Raw genomic sequence first — 16,845 nt, 5'->3', positions numbered from 1 at the left:
GTAGTCGCCTTCAAAAGTCAAACGCTGGAAGCGGTACGCTGACAATAGCTTTCTGTAACCTATCCGGGCCTTTTCCCAGTGCATGAGGAGGCCATGTGCAGCTCGCGGGTGTCAACAGTGATCAGACGCAAGCTGGAGGAGAAGGCTAGCCCCCTCGATTGCTATGAATCACATTAGATGCTTACCAGACCATCCCTTTTTTTAAGCTGCGAGCCATGGGTTGAGATGTCTGCACAAATTATGCTTTCACTGAAGGGAAACGCGCCGCACGCAAGCGCGGGCGAGAGGAAGCGGTGCCGCCGCGTGGGCTGCCTACGCATTATGCGGCGATACGCATTTCTGTTTACATCGTAGAAATTATAAACCAGGGCAGTCTTTTGACTGCAAGATGGCGCCGGGAGTGTGTCTGCCTTTAGAGCAGGGCCGGTATTTTGTTTTTCTACGTTATCCTTTCCTTTCCTCTTACTTTCATCACTTTGCTGCTGTGAAATGTAAATTTCTCCACTAAGGCTAATCCAATCCAATCCAAATGTAGACGGCAAATGCTTTTTCTGTCATTCCTATCGGGGGCTCTTAATGAAGGAAATTGTTCAATTAAAAAAAATCTCTCTCTTGGCTCATTATGACATGAATTCAGGGGATATGGAAAGTGCCCCCTGAACACCAAGAGGGCATGTAGTAAACCCACTTGTGTACGTGGACGGAGATGGGCGGAGGCGAATTCCCGCGGCTCATAAATTCCGCTGTCATTTGGACACGGCAGTCACCAGGGGGGTCACGGAAATAATGAGCAGTTTACGATTCACAGACTGACCGTCGGATGGCTTAAGAACAGCAGTCATTTGACTACATTTATGCAATCTGCCACTTATTTCCAGAACCAAAAGCGTCACCAGAATTAGTGACAACATTATTAAAAGGTAAAAAGAAAAGAATACAAGAAACATGAAATATTCGTTGATGAGTGATGGCACCATATATGGCGTTCACACACATCCGGGAAAGAGTAATGTTATGCCTGGGTTCCATAATTACTCCCAGGTCATGACTTGGAAGTCTATGCAGAAGTTAAAGTAAATATCGCTGTTGCTGCAGAAAGACCAGAATGAGAGAAGATGATGAAGACATGACCAAAAGAGACTAATTTTACTACTCTATCTCCCTCTCAAATTTCAGGTCGTTGCAACATCAACGGAGGCGCGAAAGAAGGGATTTTCTGGGATTAAGTTTTAATTGAATTCAGGATGATTTGTGAATTTCCAAAAGAGGAAAAAAAAGCCTCAGATGCTTCTCCGATCATTCTAATCTTTCTAACCGCTGTACTTTCGCAAGGTCATCGGCATTAACGGAGATGCTAACACAGTACAGTATTAGTTTATTTTAAAAATACAGTGGGGCCTCGGTTTACGAACACCTTGCCTTACGAACTTTTCAGTTTACGAACGTTACATTTATGAAAATTAAACCTTGGCATATGCACTATTTTCGCGATACACACCCCCCACCACGGCTGGTGGAGTAATCTTCGGCGGAAGAACACAAAAGCACACGACCTAACAGCGTCCCAGCCGGCCTACCTTTCCACACCCCCTTTTTATGAGTGCACACATCGATCATCTTCAACGATACTTTTGCCGTTATGGGACCGAAAAAAATGCTACCACAGGCTAGTGTTCAGACGAAGAAGACACAAAACAAAATACAGTAAAGTCTCGTTATATCGATATTCAAGGGAGTCCAAAAAATATCGATATAACCGGGACTATCGATATATCCGACCCTGTTCGCATGTGATTTTCTCCGTGCGTGCATAGAAATAGTATCGATATAACCGGGACTATCGATATATCCGATATCGATATAACGAGACTTTACTGTAACAGTCGAGGAGAAGAAGGAGATCATTGAGAAACACGAACGAGGTGTGCGTTTGTGACGTCACATGTGCACACCGCGGCTGTCACGTGAATCTCAGCCTGACGCTGTGTGTCACTTCCCTGCGAGTAACTTTCTACGACAATTCTACAAATAAAGAGCCCAGTACCGTCCACCATTGCTACCATCCTTCGCCTAAAAGCTTTACACAAAGGCGTTATTTAGTCGATGCTTTCACGCGACTAATGACACCGAAATTGTCACGTGCGAGTTGACAGCTGAGGCGGGGCCACCGCTCCTGACCTCAGCCAGCCGAAGAAGACACAAAACAAAATTACAGTCGAGGAGAAGAAGGAGATCATTGAGAAACACGAACGAGGTGTGCGTGTTGATCCCCTATCACCGATACTGGGACATTTCAACGAGTCGCTGTCACCTCACCAGTGACATGATTACGACGCCTCGTTCCTCGCTGTGTCTTGTGCTGGCAAGTCCGAGAGTTTGCTTTGCCTGAGGTGATTGTTAGCCGCGATCGCGCAAGTTTTTTGCTTTCTGGGATCGCGAGTGTGCCATTTTATTTTGCCTAGCTTGACAGGCTGGACGGATCGCCCCGCCCGCCTTCTTTTGTCGCGTTATATTCCGCGTCCGTGGAATCATCAGAGTCGCGCCTTTTGTTGTAATAAAATCTCTGCCAGCACCTACGGGACTGGAAGTGGATGCAGATGACATCGAGGAGCTTGTTGCTGACCATAATGAGGTCCTCAACACGGAGGATTTAATTTGCCTTCAAGAGGCCAAGCAGAAGCAGGCCATTTAGGAGATGATGTGCAGGCTTTTATTGAACAGTTCCATCCAGAAAAGGCTATGAGAATCATCAACATGATGAATGATAATGTAATGCCTCAGTTTCGTAAGATCTTACAGGTCAGAAAGCAACAGGTGTCAATTAAGAGCCATCAACGACCATCACAAATGTAAATAAAGTGACTTTATTATACAGTGCAGTGTATTTCTTTCATTACAATACAATAGCACATTTATTACTCATAGAATAAGGTATGTTGTGTGTAGTTTTAAGGCTTATTTAGTTGAAAATTATATTTTATGGAGACCTGGGAACGGATTATTCTCATTTTAATGGTTTCCTATGGGAATTTTTTTGGGGGGATACACACGTTTCGCCTTACACACTGTCTGGGAACCAATTAAGTTTGTTAGCCAAGGTCTCACTGTATATAAATAAATAGCATATTTTCTGGTGTATAAAGTGCAACGGAGTATTTGGCGCACCTTCAATGAATGGTATATTTTCAAACCTTTTCCATATACAGTAAAGTCTCATTATATCGATATTCAAGGGAGTCCGAAAAAATATCGATATAACCGGGACTATCGATATATCCGACCCTGTTTGCATGTAATTTTCTCCGTGCGTGCATAGAAATAGTATCGATATAACCGGGACTATTGATATATCCGATATCGATATAACAAGACTTTACTGTATAAGGTGCACCGGACTATAAGGCGCACCTTTAATGAATGTGTACCTGCGCATAAGGCGCAGGGTCATCTTTTGAAGAAAATCACGACTTTTGGGTGCACCTTATACACCGGAAAATACGGTAAATCTATGATTTTTAATTCAAGCGAGGAACATCAGAATATAAAATGTTCGAACCGAGCTTTTTGTGGTTGTTTTTCTTTGATTGTTTTATTATTTTTTACCTTGACATAAGCAGGCTGCTTCTCCAGAATGAGATCAGCAACTTTTTTGGAAACCTACAGAAAAAATAAAGAGAGAGCAGAGATGAGAATGGCCACGTTACACCAGAGATCGCCCACCCCCCAACCTCCACAAAGGTCATACTATAAAATATCTGTGGTAGCGTTACTTCAAAAAAATAAGTGTGTGAATATATATCTAGATACAGATACATATCTATATAGTCTGTCATTGGATTAACAAGACGATACAGCGCGTACATCTCATCTTATTTCAATATTCATGGCCAGTGAGTGCATCCATTTTAGAGGACTGGTGTAATTTACCGATTCAGTGATTCGACCTCGTTTTATATGATGAATGATATACTCCTCTAAATTGTACATTTGGTGTTCACTGCCCCTCGCAGCGCCACATTCGCACGGCCATATAAGCGCACACACGTGAAATTTTAAGTCCCTTTCCACAGAGGATTTAAAGCAAAAGGTATCAGAGCCACACCAACTTTTCAGCGGTAGATTTCCCATCAGGTTAGTAGAACCGGGCGTCTCTGCTATTAGCTGAGCTACCGCTTCTGTGGAGTGAGTCAAAGTGCATTTTTTGGGGATTACGCCGGTTTTCACAGCCGCTGAGTTCTCACAGTGCGCAAAGGCAATTAGCTAGGAGATGAACCTCTGCCGGGAGTGAGTCAGAGATGCCAATTAAGCTCAGATACGGTGGCGGACACACCAGGCAGATGTTCTCTCCTCAAATGACACAAAATGCCTTTTTGACCAAGGCAAAGAGGATTCAGGTAAAGCTAATAGGATTCAGCTAATATGCACGGGTGATGGTGTATATTTTCACGACGTGGAAATATTTGCATCTCCGTTGGGACAAAAGGAAGTCGGTCACAGGGCACCCCTGCGGTGAGCACATTCAAAGGAACATCATTGCTATGGACATCATTGCTTCTGCATGGAGATAAGCTTCATTTCACACGGTGACTCCACGTCCCGGAAGTAATGATATGCGTGACCCTGATGTATACACTGTGTATGTATAAACATATAAAAGCTACCCGTGAGCTGAGATGGTGTATTCATTCCTGGCAGCGGCATATCAGCGTCGGTGAGATGAACCGCGTCAAATATGTTTCACCTCACAATAAATGGATTCCTCATCAGGCTGCTCGGAAATAATCATTCATTAAGTTGCTCACTCATAAAATCCTGTTTAAAAAACGGCAGTCACAAGTTCCTTTGGATTTTGCATTTTTCTCATGTTGCGTAAAAAAAAAATCTGCATGCATATCTAAGACCATCTGTTCATGATAGGCCGAAAATGAATTCCATTTTTTGACTTTTGCACACAAGCCATACATTAACTCTCAATCTGTTGGCTGGGATGATTCCAGAAGCTCACTGCGCGCCAGCCGTCATTAGCATCCAATTGAAGCAATTCATTATCATATTCAAGTACCCAAAAAGATCACTCAGAAGGAATTTTGCTTATTTTCCACATGATTATTTTAATACACCCAACTTACGAACGAGATACGTTCCGAACAGTCGTTTGTAAGTTGAATGTGTTCGTAAGCTGATTCAGTGCTATATTTTGTATGGAATGTATGTTTTAGGCTTATATAAGTAGGTTTAAAGGACAACCGACGTTTCCGGACAAGTTGTGTCCATAATTTGTAAAATGGCTTCAAATGACTTCTACTGAGCGTATTTTACAAAGATTCCACCGCATATAGCTATATTTTATGTTTTAAGACTCGCGCTGAATATTCTGGAAGTCTTGTTTTTGAGTTGGTGACCAGTCCGTACGTGACGTCACTAAAGGACCGCCCTTGACCGTAAAAAAGACGCATTGTAGCGGTCCTTCCATCACGTCAATGTATTTTGCTGTACTTGTTAGGTCTGGGGACCTCGTGTTGCACCCAAAAGCCGCCAGAACGCCAGAAGAGGGCGTCCAAGCGCCATATAAGGAATTTATCAGCCTGTGTAAATGGAGGTGGCCACAGGATGTCGCCATTTTGTGCCTCTTTATTTGCGGGAGAGATTTTCCCCCAATGTTGCCTTAAAATGGCACAAATAAATTCTTTAATCGATTGCAAACATGTATGCTTTCCTCTTCAGAACTATTTTAATCATATTCATAACTGGATGTGTAACAAGAAAGCATACTGTCCGAATCTGAAGCCATTGTTTTGATTCACTAGCAATGCAAGACGTCTTGGCGTGACGTCACGAACTGGGGGCGGGACTTTCTGAAAATGGCTAATTCGCAGCTCAATTTTTTGCAGATTTTGGACACTTTAAGTCATTTTTACTGGTGTTTTGCATTTGACTAAAAATATCATATTGCGTGTTTTGGGTATTTTAGATGCTACAAAACGTTTTTCTGGTGTCAGTTAAAAAACAAAAAAGTGACGTCGGTTGTCCTTTAAGATTTATTTAAGTATGTTTAAAGGACAACCGACACCATTTTTTTGTTTCCTAACTGACATCAGAAAAACATTTTATGGCATCTAAAATACCCAAAACATGCAGGCTGATATTTTTTGTCAAATGAAAAACACCAAAAAAAATGACTTAAAGTGTCCCAAAACCACTTCAAAATGACCTCAGAAAGTTTCAGTTTCAGAAGGTCCCGCCCCCTTGTTTGTGATGTCACGCCAGTACGTCATGCCTTGCTCTAGAATCAAAACAATGGCTTCAGATTCGGAGAAGGTGCTTTCTTGTTCCAGTTATGAATATGATTCAAATAGTTATGAAGAGGAAAACAAAAATGTTTGCAGTCAATTAAAGAAGTACTTCCGTATCAATTGAGCTGTCAGGACTCCAATGTTGCGTCCCGGAAAATGCACAAGATGGCGCCCAAGCTCCGTTGGAAATGGGCTGATTTGTCTTCTGGGAATTTGTGTCAACTCGTATCAAATAGTAGTCTTGGTGCAACACACAACGATTAACCATCGCGTTATTTGTGTTTTCCTTCTAATTTCGCCATCAACACGGATCAACACGAAGTTTTCAGACCAAAGGAGTCCAACATGGCGCCAAGTAGGCAGCCGTCAGCAAGCGCTCTCATGAGCCTTGCTTTTTTTGTTGTGTTTATATTGTTTTGTGTTTTCTTTTGTCACTTTGTGTTGTTGTGCGTCGTGTGGAATGGATACAGATTGTTTTTCAGCATTTTTGACCACGACATTCATCAAGGAGACTGTGCTGAGCGGTCGCGCCTTTTCGGCAGCATGAATATGCCAGTACTGTTTTTGAATGGGAGGAATGTCGGTGCCATTCGACTGTCATCGCTGGACAGCTCTGGGGCCATTGTGCTTTTTTGCACCTGTATTGGGCAGCATCTTCACAGCCCCGCTTTGTTCAGCCGAAAGGTCGGTGCTGTTGGACAGTTTGCAGCTGGATGAATGCATCGCTTGAGGAGCCCGCGATAAGAAGGACCGCCGATGCGTATGTGGAACTGTCGCGGCTTGGAATTGAAGCGGATTTATGTGGGACAGGAGATGTGAGACAATCTCTTCGTCAATGGATGCTACAGATGCGTGTTTGCTTTCAACATTTAGCTTGTAGTCGACGTGCACATTCCACCACGATGTCCCTGATCCACTGGTGTAGAGACGCTTTGATCGTCTCCTCTTTCATGAGGAACTGCTTTGTGTAACAAAGAGTGTACAGAAAGTGCTTAAGAATGAATGACTCTGTGTCTTTGTGTTGTCATGTTATTTGTTATTTAGGTTTTTTTTTGTTCTTTTGACTTCAAGACGCCGCCGCGAGAGTGGCTGCCTTTTCAGCAGCTCATGTATTTTGTTTTTCTACTTTCATTGCTTTCATAACTTTGCTGCTGTGAAATGTAAATGCGAGACTAATAAAGGCAAATCCAATCCAATCCAATCCAAACAAAGTACCCAAAATGCATTGTGTGTCTCTTCCTCGGTCAGGGGCGTTCCAGACGTCTCAGGCATCATCATCAACTCGAAAACAAGACTTCTTAAATATTCAGCGCAAGTCTTAAAATGTAAAATATAGCTATATGCGCTGGAATCTTTGTAAAATACGCTCAGTAGAAGTCATTTGAAGTAATTTTACAGATTATGGACGCAACTTGTCCGGGGGCGTCGGTTGTCCTTGAAAGGTTGTATGAGTAACCTGAATTGGTTTGTACTGAAAAATAAACATTTTATAAAATATATGCTGGATAAAAATATGTACATGCACAACTGAAGAGAATACAACATATGTTCCGACAAAAATGTTTGTATGCACCGTTGTTCGTAACTCGAATGTTCATAAGTAGAGGAGTGTCTATACAAGAAATAAAAAGCAATTGAATGTTAACTTTTCTCTTCTTCGATCCACTTTCCATACGGCTTTTCCTCATTATGCTTGCGGTAAAGCAGTTGCTTCCATGCAGTGGTGCGTTGCTGGGCAATATATGCTTATACTCTGAACAATTTTATTTTGTCAAATGCCCTACTCCACTCAAACTCGCTAAATGTTGCTGGTGTCACCGAACAACAGTGTTTTGGCACGATTGCTCACTGGAGCAGTTGCCATGGCTATTTCTCCCAAGATTCCCGGAAGCTAAGTGTGACATATTAGGGGAAAGAAAGCTACATGATGTACTCCCAAGTGTTTACAAACACATATCGCACACCACGGTGCTGGTCACATCAAGTCTGGGGTGCTCTCAATTTACCGGCCGCTTGGTAGCTAACGTGCCGTATACGCCACATCATTTCAACTCATTCACTGTCATTCCCGAATTTATTCGGGAATTGGAAATATGACGTAGAACGCCATTCCTGAATTTGTTCAGGTTTAGTTTTTTCATGCTTGGGTGCCGATAAAGCGCTGGCCATGGCCTCTGGCATTTATTTCTTTTCCGCAAGGGGGCAGCATTTCCCTTTTTTCCATGTTAGCGCTTTGTTCCGGCTTCAACTGTTGTTAAAGCGCTATATAAACCAATATGTATGTCTCGCATTGTATTTAGGACAGATGCCCTCATTTCAAGCTCATATAACTCCAGACCCATATCATTTAACTCTTTTTTTCTGATGTAAGAAGAAAGTCAAAGGTTTCTAACTCTGTATTGAATGCTTATGTAGTCCTAAAACTGAATATTCTGTGGGTCCTGGAATTCAAGTGACAATTACAAAAACCATGGCACTGAAGTGGACTCATTTTTGCACATCGTCTAGCAGTGAATGAGTTAAAATATGAAACTTTTTTACAGCTCAGTGTTGTGAGCATGTCTTACTTACAGCAGCCTGTTGTCTCTTCAGTCTGTCTCGGTACTCTTCCAACTCCTGCAGGTTCAACTCAGTCGGAAGTTTCTAAACAAACACAAAACAACAGAAACATTTATTTGGACACCAGGCGGGGAAAGACGCATCACGCTGTGATGTCTCGCGCGGCTTCAAAACAGATCCTCATTAGAAAACGGTGAGGAAGTCTTTGCCACTCGCTATTTGAATTTAAAATATATGCCACCAAGCATCCGGGTGGTTTCAAGATTGTCTCGCTGATCTGACTTACATCCAATGAAACGGAAACGATTACCTCAATTTATACCCCAAGATCAGATGTAGGTTGGGCCAAGAAGGCAGAGGACATTATTTAGTAAACAGCAAACAAACTCAACTGGGTAAAGAAGATATTACAATTCCATGCCCCAAAGGATGATAGGTAATTACTTTCCCCTTGATTGAGAGTCTCATTTCAGGTGGTGTGGTGAGACCAAGATAAATCTAATGAGATTTCACACCCTCCTTCTGTTCAGTGGATACAATCCATCAGTCTGGATGTCAATGGAACGAGAAACGGAAGTGGCAGCAGCTCAAGATGAGAAACCAGGAAGCGAAAAAAAATAAAAATTCGATCACGGATTCTGAAGCATTGCAAAAACCGCGCTGCTATCGCGGGCGGTGGCCTTGATGGAATTACTGCCGTTAATGTGGGGCTGGGGGATGTGTAAAACTGCGAGCCGGTCTTCTCATCAGTTTGACAGGAGAGTTGTCGTTCATTCAGTTCCTCGAGTGCAGACACTCCCTAACTTACGAACATTCGAGTTACGAAAAACCGTACATACGAACAGAGAAGTTAGATTTTGTATTGTGCAACTTTTTCCGGCCGAGCTCGCTTACGATTTTTAGTGTGTGTGTAGATTACGTGGGTGAGGAGGAAATCCCTCTTAGCAGTTGACGCGATGCATAACAAAAAGTAATGGCAGCTGGCATGTCATTCAGTAATGATGTGCCAGCAGCTTCAGTAATGGCTTACTGAAGACCCAAGGATATATGTACTACGTACCACATACTGTATGTATGTATGTACTACTATGTACGACAGTAGGTGTGAATTTATTTTCGGACTGTTAGAGCGGCTGTGTTTTGTACTTCCCCGTTCAGTGTTTGACCGACCTACCTACCTACCTACCTACCTACCTACCTACCTACCTACCTACCTACCTACCTACCTACATACATACATACATACATACATACATACATACATACATACATACATACACTGAAGCAACTTACGAACAAATTCACCTTACGAACGACCGCTCGGAAACGTATTTCAGGGAGCGTCTGTACTTTGAAACAGAAAGTATTTTTACACCACCTGCAATTCGTGCTGCACCATGTCAAAAGAATCGTTGGAGAAGTAGACCTCCTGGATGCCGTCGATGATCTCCTGCTCGGCCTGAGGGTCGATGGGCTGCTCCCTGAGCTCTCGAAGCTCCTCCTGAAACAACCACAAACCAATTTGTTTTAGCGTTAACGAACTAGCAGCAAAAGGGAAACAGAAGAATGTTACATTTTTTTTTTCCTCTCGCGGTCTAGATAAAACAGAATTGCTAGAAAAAGGGAGGCGGTGAGTTTCAACACCCAGCCAAGGCTTAAGGACAAAGTGAGAAGGGGGTTAAATGAAAATTAGAGGGATAACAACGGGTAGAGAGAAGAAAAGGAGAGGGAATAGGAATGTGGTTTGGGAGAAGATTACATGTTATTTCATTGCGCTTGCACTCATGAGGGATATTGGTCGGGGTTTGTGGGGGAACAAAGCCAGGAAATGAAGGACTGGGGAAAAAGATAGCAAAAAAGGAGATTCCCTCCCTTCAGAGCACTCGTGAGAACCCTAAGAGTCGTATTGATTAACATGCCGTGCAACCGCCGAGGCTGCTTGCCGCGCGCTCTGGCAGATTTGAAGCTCTCACCATTGACAGCGTTAATTAAGCAGGTTTGTGGTCGCAGGTCAATGACAAAGTGTGAGCATATGTTTCAAATTTGCAGTTTAGAACGAGGCATCAAGTTGATGAACAAATGCTGACGGTCATAACAAAGGTCCAAGAGTTTGGATCAACATCACTTTCTGGATATTTGGCAGACTTGATGTGTGGCATTTTAACTCATTCACTGCCAAACAAAATGAATCCACTCCAGTGCCAGGGTTTTTGTCATTGTCACTCAAATTCCAGGACCCACAGAATATTGAGTTTTTGGGCTACATCAACATTCACTGCAGCCTAAGAAACCTTTGACTCTCTTCTTTCATCAGAAAAAAACAATAGAATATTGATTTATATAGCGCTTTAACTGAAGCTTTAACAAAGGGCTAACATGGTCAAAAAGCAAATGATTCCCCCTCATGGAAGGGAAAAAAAAAACATTGCCAGAGGTCTGACCAGCACTTTATCGGCACCCGCGCAAGAAAAAAACAAAACCCGAACAAATTCGGAAATGGCACCTCCATGTCACACTTTTCAATTCCTGAATAAATTATTTAATTGATTGCAAACATGTATGCTTTCCTCTTCAGAACTATTCAAATCATATTCATAACTGGATGAGTAACAAGAAAGCATATTCTCCGAATTTGAAGCCATTGTTTTGATTCTCGAGCAAGGCAAGATGTCTTGGCGTGACACCACGAACAAGGGGCCAGGACCTTCTGACACTGGCCACTTCCAGGTCCAATTTTAAGTAGTTTTTAGACACTTTAAAGGACAACCGACGTCTACGGACAAGTTGTGTCCATAATTTGTAAAATGGCTTCAAATGACTTCTACTGAGTGTATCTTACTGTCACGGTTTGCGAGGTGGTGATGGCGGGTGCGGATCCCAAGAAGCAGGCAGGAGTGAGTAGGAGGTTGTTTGACAAATTGTATTAAATTAAAGGTCAGCAGGAACAAAATGTGAAACATCAAAATCATCTGAATGGAAAAAATACAAAGTAGCAAAAGAAGACCAAAAGTAAAAGTCTGCCAAGGTTAAACAAACACATGCACAGCATGCCGCAAACAAGCAGCAAACAATGAACCGACACCGGATGGTCGTGCCGGGTGTCCTTTTAAGTGTCAGTGATTATAACGACCAGCACCTGCGAGGCTGTCGGCAGGGCTGACGTCACTACCCGTTGGTCACCAATCTGATCGGGACGACCAGCACCAGTGCAGGTGCAGGCGGGGCCGACAGCGCCCCCCGTTGGTCGCCAACCAGATCATGACAGTACCCCCCCTTCAAGGGGCTGCTTCCAGAAGTCCCAACAGTCTCCCAAAAGGTCCACTCGCCAGGGAACGGTCGGTGGAGAGGGCAACCGCTGCCTCTCCAGCATACGATGCATTTTGCAATACTTTGTTTGGTCTGAAAACTTCGTGTTGATCCGTGTTGATGGTGAAATTAGAAGGAAAACACATAAATAACGCGATGGTGAATCCTTGTGTGTGGCACCGAGCATCTATTTGATATTCACTGACAAAAATTGTAAGGAATTAATCAGCCCGTTTCCACTGAGCTTTCCATGGAGCTTTGTTGCCCTCTTCTGCCTCTTTTAGGTGCTACATCCCCCCCCCCCCCCACCCCAGATGACACACATTCGGTGCTACATTTCCCCCCTCAAAATGACACGGAATAAATTCTTTAATCGATTGCAAACATGTATGCATTCCTCTTCAGAACTATTTGAATCATATTCATAACTGGATGAGTAACAAGAAAGCATATTCTCCGAATCTGAACCCATTGTTTTGTTTCTCGAGCAAGGCAAGACGTCTTGCCGTGACACTACGAACATGGGTGCGGGACCTTCTGAAACTGGCCACTTCCCGTTTCAAATTGAAGTACTTTTTAGACACTTTAAGTCATTTTTATTGGTGTTTTGCATTTGACTAAAAATATCATACTGCGTGTTTTGGGTATTTTAGATGCTATAAAACGTTTTTCTGATGTCAGTTAGGAAACAAAAAAGTGATGTCGGTTGTCCTTTAAATATGCATTTCATTTTAGTTTTTAAGATCCTCTTCCCATATTGTGCTCGCGATGACAATGACATAAAACTCTTACAAAACAAGTGTGGCGTCATCACAGTCTGGAGTCGGGGTGACAACCGTGTTGCATAAGGAAAACAAAGCTCATCATGTCCAGGCATCATAAGATGAGCCTGATCCGAAAAACCTGGCTACACACCTAACAAGCATTAAAACAGCCTGCTACCAGCCTGGAGTTTGCAGCCAAGTGAACCCTTTTTTTGTTGTAGAGGACAATTACGCCGACTAAGAAATGCAACGCATCATATCAGACATGTACATGGTGCAGCAGAACAACATTCAGATAATGTCATCGGATGATGGGGAAGCGTGTGAATGAAGCCTCGTGTGCCATTTGGCTCAGGTGAAGAAAGGAGCAGGAGCCCCGAGGGAAATGTGTGGGCGAATGCGTTGAGATCGGGAAGGCGGGGTGAAAGTGCAGATGAAAAGTGGGTGGGAAAAGCAACTCAAATGGGAGCTAGTGAGAGGGGACAAAAAGCTAGCTTGAATGAATCATTGCTGGTGGAGGGAGCCGAAGACAGATGGATGAGCGTCAAATAAAAAAATTACAATCATCAGATTCATCTCTTCTGTCCCTTCGCCCAATGGTCCTCCGCCATCTTTGAATTTGTCGTAAATCTCAAACCCTGCACACCGTTCAAACTGAAAGAGTCATTGGGATGCAATGCCACACATGCTTCAAACCTTTGAACAGATTCCACTTTGAACACTGCATGACAAAACTCGAAAAAAAAAAAACATTTCATCCTCTGTGCAAATTCTGTTTTTTTTTTCTTCCGGAAATTACAAATGTACTGTATTTGCATTCAAATTGCAAGACACCGAATAGACATTATCAAAGAATCAAAGGGTATATCAAAGTCTCGAGTGTTTGCTGAATGTTGACAATCAAGCAGAGGATAAAACGGACTTTGATCGCTGGGAGGTTTGGTGAAAAAAACAAAGAGTTTTTTTTTTTAGCAATGGGAGCTACATGTAAATACCCGTGAGACAGAGATGAAGGTTGGGTTAACACGATGAGGGAACTTATTCCTACGATGGAAGAAGACTCTTTCGAGGCATCAATGGAGATTATTTAGAAGGCCAAATTAAACCACATACAGTAAAGTCTCGTTATATCGATATTCAAGGGAGTCCGAAAAAATATCGATATAACCGGGACTATCGATATATCCGACCCTGTTTGCATGTAATTTTCTCCGTGCGCGCATAGAAATAGTATCGATATAACCGGGACTATCGATATATCCGATATCGATATAACGAGACTTTACTGTACTTCCAATGCAGCTCAGACCTCCACTATAAAGCAGATGAACTAATCCTGACCAAATCATGCATATTGAGCTCAGTGCTTTGCTATGAGCAAAGCAAGGGTGACCCCTGCTGGTGGAAGAGGGTACATGCAACTTGCTCGTTCTGTACTTACTGTTCTCAATATAATATGAAGGACTTCATCCCTGAATTATTACATAAGGTCAACGTAAAAAAAATAATAATTACACTTGTGTTCCCTGAGAAATGGATACAAAGCCGACGACTCAAAAGGGACTGCATTAATTTAAAATGAGCACCACACTAGAGCAAAGTGCTGAGTCATCATCGTGTAATTAAACATGTCAGTCTTAAAAAAGAGAGACCTACAAAAGCAGAACTTATTTCACACTCTAGGATTCGGTGGTAAATGAGATGAAGTCCTGAATTGAATAAATGTGGGCCTTCAGTCTCGCTTCTGATTCTGGAAAACTCTTGGGAGTGAATGGCAATGAACCCAGTGAGAGGAAAACCTTAGATTTGGGTCAATTCGAACCCCTTACATTTATTGTCAAAAATAAATACTAAACATGTAGTGACACTATAATATTTCCAATGATAAGAAATTGCTTACATTTACCTTGCTTGGGATCCTCAAGTTTTCTGTGGGACTGAGGTCAGTCACACTCTCCTGGGGGCTTTTTAGACCCTGATAGAAAAAAAAACTAAATGTCATTAAAATATGGCTGGGCAATTCAATTTTTTCATGAATGAAGACAAATAAAGGTGTTCTTATTTGATCTTATTTTCAAATTAAACATTGTTATACATTGTTGTACATTCTGTGGGACATTTTGTCGCCAACATTGAAACAAAAACTGCTGGGGTGCAAAAAACTATCGAAGCTTGAAAGTAGGAAAAATAACGTACATCTTAAAGATAAACGTGTTGTTGCCACTGTCCAGTGGTCATCGAAGTGGCGAAAGACGGAAATGAGAGTTTTGTGAAAATGTAAGGGCATGTCAACGTGGCAATCAATGTATTATGCCTACGTTACTTTACATAGACGGAATGACTGTCAAAAACGCAATAGAGGCGCGTTCTGTTATTTGTGTGCAGGCAGTAAAAATGCACTATTATGGGATTGTTATGTCCCTTCCATACGACCGCATAGTTGTTTACATACGATAAGCTTTTTCCGCACATATTAGGTATATTATAAAATCAAGACAACTGCTACCCGTTGTACACGAGCACTTGGACTGGGTACCGTTACTCGATTCTACTCGATTCATATCTGTCAAGTTAGAACACTAGCCAACATGCTAGCGAGTTCTCTAGCTGCGTCTGTAATAAAGGTCAGGCAAGTAATTTTACGTAGGTTAAACTTCACTTACCTGGCGGGCCATGAGAGACTTGATCTTCTGCATCTTAGCGCCGAACTCTGCCCACTAGTCATGTAAATGGTGAATGTTTCAGCAAGTTATCGTGTTAGCGATACGCCTACATCAACACGGCGAGGGACGCCATAGTTGCCAATCACGTGACCTGTGAAAATTGAAGTGGCTTGCCAGACACGTCCCAAAGCATCATGGGAAGCCTAGTTTTCAGTTTTTGCACTTCTCTGCGCAATAATAATATTAATAATAATACATTTTATTTCTAAGCGCCTTTGCAATACATTCTTTTGTTGATTTACTGGTAAAAACTAATTTTTACTCTGGATGGCAGTGTGCAAATGATTTGTGATTGTCAAACGTATTATCCGAATAACACGTTGCAGCGACAGCTGGTGTCGTAAACCACAACAACAACAACATTAAGTTTAATTGTGACGATTTGTTCGTCGTGTCAATCGTTAATACTGTAATGTCGTACACTAAAAATTCGAATATTTCTACGACAACAATCGAAGAGCAAATGTACGGAAGAGGATTAGGGCCACTGAAGAAAAAAATATGGTTGGCAAATTTCTTACTTTAAACTCAGAATTCTGACTTTGTGGCGTTCGTGGAGTTATTCAGTTTTGGCCCCGTCAGCGTGTACAGTACGTAAATGTGGCTCGGTGTCATGATCTGGTTGGCGACCAACGGGTGGCGCTGTCGGCCCCGCCTGCACCTGCACAGGTGCTGATCGTCCCGATCAGTGGCGGACTGCCAAATTCGGATTGGCGACCAACGGGTAGCGTCGTAAACCCTGCCTGCAGCCTCGCAGGTGCTGGTCGTTTTAACCCTTTACTGCCTGAATTATTTTCTACTTAGAATTTTTTTTCTATTCAGTTTTTATGGTCACTGATGGATATAATAACATACTAGTCGCTTCCTTTTTTATTATTTTTCAATAATGTAGAAAATTTGTGCCTAATTTGGCACAATCGTCATGAAAGACCGATATTGAGTGGTGCCTTTTTTGGAACATATGTCAAGTGCAACTTCAAAGACTAGACTTTTACCCATATGACATCTTTTTATTAAAATAATAAAATATTTACATAAAATACATACATAATTTACATAAAATATTGACATAAAATGTTTACATAAAATACATAGTTCCTTTACAGATAAAGAAAACTAGCTAATAACCATGGAATAATGCAAAGCAGTTCTTGCGATGATTCAAACAAAGATTTACATTGCATTTTTTTGCTGTAAATA

At 42.2% G+C, this 16,845-nt stretch overlaps 1 protein-coding gene across 5 annotated transcripts in view; it reads right to left on the bottom strand.

The window, feature by feature from the left end:
* The window catches only part of vps50 (VPS50 EARP/GARPII complex subunit), a 99,261-nt gene extending 83,541 nt beyond the window's left edge, over positions 1 to 15,720 (bottom strand). For 3 of the 5 annotated variants that reach the window (XM_089023496.1, XM_089023498.1, XM_089023501.1), the window contains exons 1-5: positions 15,586 to 15,720; positions 14,823 to 14,897; positions 10,231 to 10,353; positions 8,865 to 8,936; positions 3,604 to 3,657 (exon numbers count right to left, since the gene is read on the bottom strand). In XM_089023496.1, the coding sequence (XP_088879622.1) occupies positions 3,604 to 3,657; positions 8,865 to 8,936; positions 10,231 to 10,353; positions 14,823 to 14,897; positions 15,586 to 15,618 (357 nt within the window). In that variant the 5' untranslated portion in view covers positions 15,619 to 15,720. The remainder of the gene's footprint in view (positions 1 to 3,603; positions 3,658 to 8,864; positions 8,937 to 10,230; positions 10,354 to 14,822; positions 14,898 to 15,585) is intronic. The other 2 variants (XM_089023497.1, XM_089023500.1) reach the window with 1 other exon arrangement.
* Between the last annotated feature and the right edge of the window lie 1,125 nt (positions 15,721 to 16,845).

This window comes from Hippocampus bargibanti, linkage group LG20 (genome assembly GCF_051943395.1).
Source record: "Hippocampus bargibanti isolate YZ-2025 linkage group LG20, ASM5194339v1, whole genome shotgun sequence".
Classification (NCBI taxonomy): domain Eukaryota; kingdom Metazoa; phylum Chordata; class Actinopteri; order Syngnathiformes; family Syngnathidae; genus Hippocampus; species Hippocampus bargibanti.
This window is presented reverse-complemented; position numbering and strand designations above follow the sequence as displayed.